The sequence below is a fragment of the Citrus clementina genome, unplaced genomic scaffold (genome assembly GCF_000493195.1).
Source record: "Citrus clementina cultivar Clemenules unplaced genomic scaffold, Citrus_clementina_v1.0 scaffold_9, whole genome shotgun sequence".
Taxonomy (NCBI): domain Eukaryota; kingdom Viridiplantae; phylum Streptophyta; class Magnoliopsida; order Sapindales; family Rutaceae; genus Citrus; species Citrus x clementina.
In genome coordinates this window covers 9677217-9689192 of record NW_006261964.1, presented here as the reverse complement: position 1 = coordinate 9689192, position 11976 = coordinate 9677217, and the positions used below count along the sequence as shown (strand labels likewise).

Below are 11976 nucleotides of genomic sequence, written 5' to 3'. Positions count from 1 at the left end.
TTCTGATCAACTTCTTATTCAATATTTTTACGAAGGATTATCATTGATGGATAGGAGTATGATAGAAGCTGCTAGTGGAGGCGTGTTGGTGAACAAGACCCCTACTCAAGCAAGGGAGTTGATCTCAAATATGGCTGCCAATGCACAACAATTTGGCAGCAGGCAAGATGCCACTTCAAGAACGGTGAATGAGGTAAATATTTCTTCAGTTGAACAACGTTTAGATAAACTCACTTCTCTTGTGGAAAAGTTTGTTGTAGGTAATGTGCAACAGGTGAAGACTTGTGGTATTTGTTACAATATGGGTCATTCAACTGATATGTGTCCTACACTTCAAGAAGAACCCGTTGAACAAGCCAATGCAGTTGGAGGATTTCCAGGCATGCCTCAGAGGAGGTATGATCCTTATGCACAAACATACAATCCGGGATGGAAGGATCATCCCAACTTCAGCTATGGAGTTAGGCAGTCAGGATTCCCACAACAGTATCCACCAAGACAACCAGCACCTCCACAGTCAAACTCCAAGTCAGGTATATCTCTCGAAGAAATTGTTAAATCACTTGCGACTAACACACAACAATTTCAGCAGGCAACTACAGCAAGCATTCAGAACTTGGAGAACCAAATGAGTCAATTGGCGACTACAGTGAGCCGTTTGGAGTCTCAAGTATTAGGGAGATTGCCTTCACAATCTGAGGTGAATCCAAAGCAAAACGTTAGTGCTGTCATCCTTAGAAGTGGGAAAGAGTTGCAAGAGCCTAGTAAGAAAGTGACAAAGTATGTAGAAGATGAGCTTGAGAAGAATGAATTGATGCCTCAATCTCAAGATGCGCAACCCACCAGAGCGAAACCCCTACCTATTGTGATACCTCCTCCTTTTCCAAGCCGGTTTGCAAAATCCAAAAAGGAGGAACAAGAGAAAGACATCCTTGAGACATTTCGCAAGGTTGAGGTAAATATTCCTTTATTAGATGCTATAAAACAGATACCTCGATATGCTAAAGTCCTTAAGGAACTATGCACCTCTAAGAGAAAATTAAGAGGAGATGAAAAAGTTCACATGGGGGAGAATATTTCAGCAGTTCTTCAAAAGAAACTACCTCCTAAGTGCAAGGATCCAGGTATGTTTACTATTCCTTGTAAAATTGGTAGTGTTAGAATTGAAAAGGCTTTGTTAGATCTAGGAGCTTCTATTAATGTCATGCCTCGTTCTATTTATTCATCTTTGAATATTGATCCATTAAAAGAAACTGGCGTGATAATTCAACTAGCCGATAGGTCTAATGCATATCCTGATGGGGTATTAGAAGATGTCTTAGTACAAGTTAATGAGTTAGTTTTTCCTGCTGATTTTTATGTACTTGATATGGAAGATGATAACTCCTCTAATTCTGTCCCAATTTTGCTAGGAAGACATTTTCTTAAGACTGCTAGGACTAAAATGGATGTACATAAGGGGACTCTCACTATGGAGTTTGATGGAGAGGTTATAGAATTCAATATGAATGATGCCATGAAATATCATAGTGATGAACATTCAGTATTCTCTGTGGATGTTATTAACCCTATAGTGCAGGAAGTTTTTTACAAGAAAAAGACGAAGACATTTCATGATAGAATGATTTTGAGAAAGGAGTTCTCTGTTGGTCAAAAAGTTCTTCTTTTTCATTCTAAACTTAAACTTTTTCCGGGTAAATTACGTTCTTGCTGGGTTGGACCTTTTATTGTTACTAATGTTTTTCCTCATGGTGCAGTTGAGATTCGGAGTCCGACCTCTGACAGAGTTCTTAAGGTTAATGGTCATCGCTTAAAACCTTTTTATGAAGGTTTTTCGGTGAATATCGTGGAGGATGTGGCTCTCGAGAGTCCCAATTATGGAGATTGATGCATAAATGTGTCTAGCCAAAGACATAAAACAAAGGCGCTTTTTGGGAGGCAACCCAAATGATTTATTTATTTTGGTTTTTGTCATATCTTCTTTTAATTTTGATTCAGATTTTTTTTTTAAAATAATGTGTTTGCTTATTTTGGTCAGAAGAAAATTTTTGATAAGGCGTGCCCACGTCTTAACTAATAAGTACTTCTGTGATTTTTAACGTGAAATGGTTTTAAGGCGTGCCCACGTGCTTATTAGAAAAGTACTTCTGAAATTTTTTTTTTTTTTGTGTCTCAAAGTGGTTCATCATAAAAAAAAAATTATTTATTTATTTATTTATTTATTTGAAAATTAAAAAAAAACTTTTTTTTTCTTTTCCTTTCTTTTCTTTCTTTTTTATATATATATATTTTTTATTTAAAAAAAAAAAACGAAAAAAAAAAATTTACTGTTCACAAAATCCCTAATTCACAGAATTGGTTTTCTTCTCCAGCCTTCATCGAGCAGCCACGCAGCACCAGCGATCCACCATCGCGAACCAGCCCACGCAGCAGCAGCAGCAACTGTGCGCGCAGCCAGCTCCATCCCACGCGTGCGCATATTCAGCCTTCACCGAGCAGCCACGCAGCAACCCACGAGCGCAGATCCAGCCTTTGCCTAGCAGCGCGCAGAACCAACGTCAGCCTAGCTCTCACGTGCAATCAACCCCAGCGCGCAGATCCAGCAACCCACTAGCGCAGCAGAACCAGCCCCAGTAGCGCGCAGCATCCCGCACGCAACCAGCATCACCAACGCGCAACCAGCAATCCCCCAGCGCGCAGCAACAGCCGCAGCACGCAGATCCAGCGTCACCAGTTCGCAGCATCAGTCCCATCCGCGCGCAACTGAACCAGCAGCCGTGTACCCGCAAGCTCCAGTCGAGCAGCAATAGTCCGCAACCAGCCTACGACCTGCATTCCAGCCGCGTGAATCGAAATCCGTGACAAGATGGAGCAGAATTTGGCCGCATACTTCAAGAGTGTGGGATTTATCCCACCATTCCCGCCAAGCCCATAGACGTTATGAGGATCAAAGCTCACAATTCAGGGAAGTTTTTGCCTTTAATCTTTTATCCTGACGCTTTAATTTTTATGTGAGCTTTGATTATCTTACATTGGGGACAATGTAAGTTCTTGGTGTGGGGGAGGGATTTTTGCATTATTGATGTCTGGAATTATTGTTTTCACTCTACTTATTATTTTTTTTTTTCACTCTACTCATCCTTAAATGATTTTGGAGTTAGTATGCTTTATATATTATTAATTTTCTTTTCCTTTATCTCTCACTACTCTTTTCCCATCAATCTCACATTATTTACATCTATTTTTTTTTCTATCATACTTTTTCATCACTCACATTTTATCTTTCATTTTTTTTACTACATACATCTTTCTTGCTTATTATCCTTTTTACCTTTCCTTTTATATCTCACTCATACCTTCTTCTCATTCTACACCACTATTGATGGTTGATTCATTTGAAGAGTGTACAGGATTTGATGGCAAATTTACCAACTTTGTGAGGATTTGAGCCTATGAGCAACCACTTTGCTCTAATTATTTTTGTTATGTGAATATCAATCCTAGTTTGTTTATTCTAGAACTTGCTTTATTATGCATGTTGAAGCCACATTACGAGATTTTATGCATTAAAATGATAAGGGCAAACCATTTACCATTTTTCTATTCTCGTATTTTCCTTTTTCTCTACCCGAAGACCTTTATTTGCTATCTTTGTTTGAGCCTTAACCATTACCCATCTAATTCTCTCCGTCTACTTAACCATTTTTCTTCTTTTTTGAGCCTCAATTTAAGGAGATTTTTGGACTCATTGTCTGGATATATTTTGTTGCTTTTTCTACCTTGTAATAAAGTTTCTCAATTAGATCAACAAGCATTATGCTTGAATTAAATTGTGCAAGGTTCGTTTCTTTTGTTTGATTCAAAAAAAAAAAAACAACAAAAAAAAAAGAAAAAAGAAAAAAAAAGAAAAAAGAAAAAAAAAGAAAAAAGAAAATTTTAAAAAAAAATCGAAATAAAAAATGTTTACATTCTTGGTGACTTGAGTAGAAATAAGCATTTTGATATCATAAGTTCATTCAATGAGTTCATTCTTCTCGTTTTGATCTCTTTTTCTTTCGTAAACCTTTCTTTTTCATTTAACACATTTAACCCCATTACAACCCTTTTAAGACCCTTAGATTTTTGCATTTTATTCATGTTTTGTGGATTGAGATTTGATATATGAGCAAGCTTATGGTAATAGCATTCTTTGATTTGATTTGAGTGGATAAATGACACCCTAAACACTTTGAGTGCATGGAGTGAAGTTATTGAGAGGGCTATTACATCTTGTTGCACTTGAATTTTGAACGAATCTTCTTGGTGGTTGAATGTTCTTATTCTATCTTATGAAATTCTATGCTTTAAAATCCTTGTCTCTCGAACGTTGAACGACTTAATTTCTTGAGGTATGCTTGCTTAAAATTATTTTTGGATGAGTTGAGATGAGAATTTAGTGGAGATTTGAGATTAGTCTTGAGTTATATGCTTGAGGACAAGCATCATCTTAGTGTGGGGGAATTTGTTAGAGCGCAATTTATGCACTAGTTTTGCATTATTTACTTCCCTTAATATCAATGTTTTGCACTTAATAATAGTGATTTACTTATGTTTTACTTTTGTAGGTGCAATTCTATTGATTGATGATAAAATTGAGGTATAAGATGATGTTTAAGGATGATTGTTCTCTTGGAGAAATTATGAGCGTCAGAAGAACTTTGTTGATAAGGCGTGGGCGCGTGCTGTCAACTGCGGACCTGCAGTTTTTAGTTTAACGTGTTTTGTATTTTTGGTTATTTTTGTAATTACGAATTTAATATTTCAGATATTAGTATTTTATTTTAAATAGAATTCTAAAAGAGAGGAGAGAGAGAGTATTTAAGGGAGGAATCTATTGTGAAAAGGGGGGATTTTTGGATTGGAGAAAAAGAAAGAAACCCTAGATCTAATTTTTCTCTTCTCTCTATGAAGAACTATACCTATTTTTCTGGTTGAAGGATAACGAAGCTTTGATTCATCAATACTGTGAGATCTTTCTTGTGCTTTAATTGTTTTATTGCTTTTTAGGTATTTGTTTATTCTCTGTATTATTTTCATGATTATGTTTGTTAATTAGGTAATTGGCCACTATTTAATTATCAACTTAATCTATTGTCAATTAAAGGATTCATCGTATGAAGAATTTAATGTTTGTGACAAATAACATAGCAGAGAGTTGTGTTGTGAGAATAAACAATCTAATTTAAATGAATCATCATATGTGTTGATTAGGATTTGGGTCTCTTTGGTTTTTCAGGCTGTCAATTGATTAAATTCTATGATCGTATCTAGGGTTGTCTATTGATTAGGGAAATAACCAACGGTCGTACCTTGGTTATCGACTAGTTAAGGAGAGATTGGCTATTAGAGGGTCTCAGTAGCTATAACCGGTCTATTCATAAGTAATAATAATAATCTATATTTGAATCAATGATCAGTAGTCGAATCAAGCTGAGTTAATTCCTTCAACCAGAGCTTTCTCCAATTTGAATTACAACTTTAATTTGCATTCTTGTTATTTTAATTTGATTTTTATTATTGTCAACAATTCCCCCATTTTACGTTTTACGTTTCAAAAGGATTTAAATAATTACCGATCTCTGTGGACACGACCCTGCTCAATCACTATACACAATTTATTTAGAGTAGGAATTTATTTTTGTTGGCTTCGACAACCATTACTTGCGTTAGCTGGACATCCCCAAATATGTAAGTACTTTATACTAGGATTCTTGCCTGTCCAAAGCTCGTAAGGGGTTTTGGTAGCCACTTTAATATGAATCTTATTAAGGATATACGCTTCAGTCTTAAGTACTTCTCCTAGAGTGATTCTGGTAAGGTAGAATGAAAAATCATACTCCTCACTATGTCTTTAAGTGTCTTATTTCGTCTTTCAGCAACACCATTCATAGTGGGCAAATTCGGCATAGTGTACTATAGAACGATACCGTATTCTTTTAGGAATTTAGCAAATGGTCTTAGACGTTGTTCAACTGAACCATTATATCTGCCATAGAATTCACCACCACGGTGAAATCTGATGCTTTTGATTTTTTTGCCAAGTTGGTTCTCAACTTAAGCCTTAAAAATTTTGAACATATCCAAGGATTATGACTTTTCATAGAAGAGTTATATGTAGCCATATCTAGAAAAATTGTCTATGAATGTCTCAAAATATTGTTAACTATTCCAAACAACCATAGGAAATGACCTACAAATGTCTGTATGTATGAGTTCTAAGACATCCAAAATCCTGTTGGCTTCAAATCTCCTTTTATTGGTTTATTTCCCCTTGATATACACTTAACGCATATATCAAAATCTGTGAAATCTAAAGGGTTAAGAATTTTGTCTGACATAAGTCTCTCTATTCTTCGTATGAAGATATGACCCAATCTCCTATGCATAACGCAACCGAATTCTCATTTGTTAATTTTCTCTTTAAACCTCTTGTACTTAATTGCAAGGATTCATTAAATGAAGCAATCATATCAAGCATATAAAGATTATCATTGATTGACATAGAACTAGAACCAAACAGTTTTAAATCATGAAACAAACTAAATTTCTCGTTCCCAAATGAACAAGAATAACTGTAATTTTCTAAAGCGGAAACAAAAATCAAACTCCGTCTAAAAGACAGAACAACAAATTTTTCATCAAGATCCAAATAAAATCCGGTCTTTAATAATAATTTAAAATTTTCAATTGCTTCAACTTTAACCTTCTTGCCATCACCTAAATAGATGTATCTTTCACCATAATTGGGCTTTCGGTAATTTAAGCAACCCTGCATAGACACACTAATGTGAGTGGCTGCACCAGAATCTATCCACCACGTTTGTCTAGGTATCGAAGTTAAATTAACCTCAGAACAAATCAAACCATGCCTTTAGCTCCGTAAAAGAAGCAGCTAATGATTTTTGGATCATTCGATTTCTTTTGTTGTTTCTTTTGAGGTGCTGTATGATAAACCATACAATCAGTAGCTACAGCTCACCGAATATTATTAGCGGCAAGATTTGGCATCAGCAATCCCTTATTCTAGACACAATCTTTATTTTGAGCAAGTATCACTTGATAATATTAATATTCCTTATGTACAAATGATTTCATTCCTTAATGTATGTAGTCATAAATAGGACAATCTGTCTAGCCATTACACTAAGAGATTTGGCTGACCTTAATAGTTGTATATAAGCTTGTACCTCTCTCGTTCTTGTATATACAAAGAAAGTATTTTGAGCATAATATTTTTTCATGGTATCAGAGCACGTTATGGCTCCTGGTGCAACCTCCTGTTATTCTTCGTCATCTCTTCCTAAAGAGCCAACCCTAAACATCCAAGCCTTCCACCAATGTTCCAGCCTTATCTCCGTGAGACTTAACTCTACAAATTTTCTTCTGTGGCGATCTCAAATCCTACCCCTCATTCGAAGCCTCGGATTATCACACCACATTCTTATGTCTGAAAAGCCACAAGAGAAAATTTTACAGAAAGATGAAGAAATTGTTGAAAATCCCGAATTGATCTCATGGGAAAGCAACGACGGTTTGCTTATGTCTTGGTTGTTAGGACTTATGACAGAAGAAGTGTTGAGCTCCAATATAGGCATGGAAACAGCCTTTCATCTCTGGACATCTCTTGAAGATCAGTTACTTCCTGTAACCAAAGAAAAAGAAGTGTATCTCAGAGATAGGATGCTTACCTTGAAGAAAAATAATCTCACACTAGCAGAGTACACATGGGAATTCAAAAATTTATGTGACTCTCTTGCAGCAATCAATAAACCCGTTGATGATCTAAATAAGGTCTTCAACTTAGCCCGAGGTCTTGGACTAAAATATCAAGATTTCAGGCTAGCCATGCTGTCTAAACCACCATATCCCACCTTTAAACAATTCCTTATGGCCTTAGAAAATCATGAACAAGATCTGATCGCTCAAGAAGAAGAGACCAAAAATAATTACAATCAGGCTCAGGCTTTTCTAAGCTAGCGAGGAAGAGGCAGAGGACGTGGTGGTTACAATTCACGTGGACGTGGTTTTTCTGGCAGAGGAAATAATGGCTATAGAGGTAATAATTCTAATTACCAAAAGCCAAATAAGTAAGAAAATCAAGGAAAGAACGGCCTTGGACAGCATGCTAACAAGCCACCAAATAATCAAGAACAAAAAGATGAAGAAAAGGAGGCTTGCTAAATCTGTTTTAGGACAAATCATAATGCATCTGACTGTTTTTATAGGTACGATCGTGATGAAGAAGATATCCCAGAGGCCTTAGCTGCAATGAAGATTGAAGGACAAATGGACAATAATCTTTATGCCGACTCAGGTGCGACCGCTCACATGACAAATGACCCAGGTATTATAAAGCGTCTAAAACCTTATCATGGCAATAGTTCAATTTATGTTGGCAATGGAAATAGCTTGAATATTTCTCACGTTGGCCAAACTAAATTGAATACTGCTAACGGTAAACTTCTTTTAAAAGACGTTTTAGTTGTGCCTAAATTAACGAAGAATTTAATTTCTGTTAGCCAACTTACTTCTGATAATAAATGTACTGTTGAATTCTCATCTAATGATTTCTTGATTAAGGATCGACAGGGCAGAATGTTGGCAAAGGGGCATAAGAAGGCAAGTTTATATGCCTTAGAAGACATTCAACATGAAGCTCTTAGTGCTATAAAAATTGCCAAAGCACCCTTTACAGTTTGGCATCAAAGATTATGACATCCTCAACTTAAGTCTCTTATGAATCTTCATAATAAAAATCATATTAATGTTAGTAGTTGGATGAATAAAAAAAATATTTGTACTAGCTGCCGATTAGGCAAGCATTGCAAACTACCATTTCATATTTCCAATAACATTTCTCGTTCTCCTTTAGATAAAATCCATTGCGATCTTTGGGGCCCTGCTCCTAATAGTTCTGTGCACAAGTTTCTCTATTATGCAGTTTTCATAGATGATTTCTCTCGGTACACTTGGCTTTATCCTTTAAAGAAAAAATCAGATTTTTATGATTGCTTCATTAAATTTCAGCGTGAAGTGGAAAATCAATTTGACAAAACGATAAAGATTTTTCAAAGTGACGGAGGAGGTGAGTTTAGTTCAACTCTCTTCAAGGGTCACTTGGAAAAGTGTGGCATTATACATCAATTTTCTTGTCCAGGAACTCCGAAACAAAATGGTGTCGCCGAGAGAAAACATCGACACATAGTTGAAACTGGCTTAACTTTGTTATTTCATGCAAATATGCCCTTATGTTATTGGATTGAGGCATTTCTTACTTTTGTTTACATTATTAACAGACTTCCTTCACATGTAATAAATAATGACACTCCATTTTTCAAATTATATAATCGTCATCCTGACTATCAGATTTTGAAGAGTTTTGGTTGCAGGTGCTTTCCTCATCTACGACATTAAGGCCAGAACAAGTTTTCTAAGAAAACATACCCTTGTGTTTTCTTAGGATATAGTTCAATGCACAAAGGATACCGTTGCCTACAACCCTCAAGCAAAAGGGTTTATATTTCAAGACATGTTGTATTTGATGAGAATTCCTTTCCGTTTAAGGATAACAATTTAAATTCTGTTGTGCAGGGAAATTTAGAGTTGGCTTCCTTTCCTGAGTCTGACGCATGGCTGAAAACAAGTTTTGCTAACACAAATAATAAGATGGCAACAAATAGTAGTGCTCATTATTGTAATAAGAATTTGTTCTTTGACTTGGACTTACCTTCAGACACTCCACCAACTACAGTTACTCATCCAATTCAAGAGGAAGTTCACACCAACACAGACATAGATGATGCCACTTCCAATAACGAGATTTCAGTAACTGTTCTTGAAACAACAAATTCAAATGACTCCAATCCAGCAGCTGTACCTATAACAAGTGATGACATTCCTTTGGTGGTGTCAGACGCTATTGAGCCCACAAGATCAGATAACTCTAAAGAAAGCACTCAAGATGTCACAGTAAATTCTTCAGAGACCAGTCTGGAAGGAATCAACATCTATGTGGACCTAAGAATACCACATGAAAGCGGGCACTCTTCTCAGTCATCATCATCAAATCAAAACTTGACAGCTCCTCACCATATGATCACAAGGCGTCGATTGAAAAATAATCCTAAACTTGCTGATCAAATGGCACTTAATGTTCAAGTTGAGCCAAAATCATGGAAATTCGCAATTAAGCAACCACATTGGAAATCTGCTATGGAAGAAGAAATTCGAGCTCTTGAACATAATGAGACTTGGGTTCTAGTTCCTCGGCCAAAGGACTTGAATGTTGTAGGATCAAAATGGGTGTTCAAAAATAAATTCAAGAAAAATGGAATTTTTAATCGACATAAAGCACGATTGGTGGCACAGGGATATACTTAAATACCGAGACTGGACTTTGGAGAAACCTTTAGTCCGGTTATTAAACACACCACCATTCGAGTCATTTTATCCTTAGCTGTAACTGAAAAATGGGTGATGCGACAACTTGATGTGAAGAATGCATTTCTTCATGGTTTCTTAAAAGAAATAATATACATGGAACAACCTTCAGGATTTACAGATACTAGATTTCCCAGCCATGTATGTAAATTAAAGCGATCACTTTATGGACTAAAGCAAGCACGTCGTGCTTGGTTTGAAAGGTTGTCTCAATTTTTACTTCAGAATGGCTTCAAATGCAGTAAGGCAGATTCTTCGTTATTTGTCCTACACACACACAACACTATAACTCTTATTCTTGTTTATGTTGATGATATTGTCCTTGCAGGAAACAATAAGCTACTTTTAGAGAAACTTATCTCTCTTCTCAGCAAAGAGTTTGCCATCAAAGATTTGGGCCCCTTACATTATTTTTTTGGACTTGAAATAAATTATCTTTCTAATGGCATATTTATCTCTCAAACAAAGTATACTTATGATCTACTTTGCAGGACTAAAATGTTGGACAGCACACATCTCTCCACTCCAATTGCAGTAAAACCTCAAGAACATCCAAATGATCTTACACCAGTCGATCCAACAACATATCGTAGCATTGTGGGAGCATTACAATATTTGACCTTTACTAGGCCTGATATTGTACATGTTGTAAACAAAGTTTGTCAAAACTTTCAAGCCCCCAACGAGGCTAATATGCGAGCTGTCAAGAGAATACTTCGATATCTAAAGGGAACCATTCAATTTGGCATTCGATATACATCTCAAAGTCCTTTAAAAATTGTTGCCTTTTGTGATGCAGATTGGGCTGGATGCAAGTACACTAGAAGAAGCACTACCGGTTACTGTGTGTATATTGGTGCTAATTGTGTATCTTGGGCATCTAAGAAACAACCAACTGTTTCCCGTTCTATTGCAGAAGCTGAATACCGTGCCATGGTGTCAACTGCAGCTGAAATCACTTGGCTTACTTATTTGTTTATGGACATTGGCCTATTTCTTCTTCAACCCCCAAGGATACTGTGTGATAATCAAAGGGCTTTACACATGTCAAAAAATCCATTTTTTCATGCTCGATCAAAACATATAAAACTGGACTATCATTTTGTTCGGGAGAAAGTAACTGCTGGTCAGCTTTCTACACATTATGTCCCTTCATTTAAGCAGATAGCCGATGTCTTCACGAAGGCTCTCTCAAAATTTCAGTTTCTTAATCTTCGTCGCAAGCTTGAGATTTTTCCGCTTCCGCACACCAGCTTGAGGGGGGATGATAAACCATACAATCAGTAGCTACAGCTCACCGAATATTATTAGCGGCAAGATTTGGCATCGACAATCCCTTATTCTAGACACAATCTTTATTTTGAGCAAGTATCACTTGATAATATTAATATTCCTTATGTACAAATGATTTCATTCCTTAATGTATGTAGTCATAAATAGGACAGCCTGTCTAGCCATTACACTAAGAGATTTGGCTGACCTTAATAGTTGTATATA

The 11976-nt window shown here is 36.3% G+C and overlaps 2 protein-coding genes across 2 annotated transcripts; both read left to right on the top strand.

Moving 5' to 3' along the window:
* Positions 1–7482: 7482 nt before the first annotated feature.
* LOC112098966 lies at positions 7483–10419 on the top strand. The gene is made up of 3 exons (XM_024185982.1): positions 7483–7877; positions 8265–8733; positions 9631–10419. Exons 1-3 carry the CDS (start codon positions 7483–7485, stop codon positions 10417–10419), a joined length of 1653 nt encoding a protein of 550 aa, XP_024041750.1.
* Positions 10420–10977: 558 nt separating this feature from the next.
* On the top strand, positions 10978–11766 carry LOC112098964 (uncharacterized mitochondrial protein AtMg00810-like). The gene has a single exon (XM_024185976.1). The coding sequence runs from the start codon at positions 10978–10980 to the stop codon at positions 11764–11766; it is 789 nt and encodes a 262-aa protein (XP_024041744.1).
* The last annotated feature ends 210 nt before the right edge of the window (positions 11767–11976 follow it).

Excerpts from the sequence above, each read along its gene's own strand:
- LOC112098966 (XM_024185982.1), top strand. The coding sequence starts at position 7,483 with ATGTCTGAAAAGCCACAAGAGAAAATTTTACAGAAAGATGAAGAAATT. Across the intron at positions 7,878-8,264 it reads CTAAAATATCAAGATTTCAG|GTACGATCGTGATGAAGAAG; the intron begins GCTAGCCATGCT and ends CTGTTTTTATAG. Across the intron at positions 8,734-9,630 it reads TTGCCAAAGCACCCTTTACA|GGAAATTTAGAGTTGGCTTC; the intron begins GTTTGGCATCAA and ends TCTGTTGTGCAG.
- LOC112098964 (XM_024185976.1), top strand. The coding sequence starts at position 10,978 with ATGTTGGACAGCACACATCTCTCCACTCCAATTGCAGTAAAACCTCAA.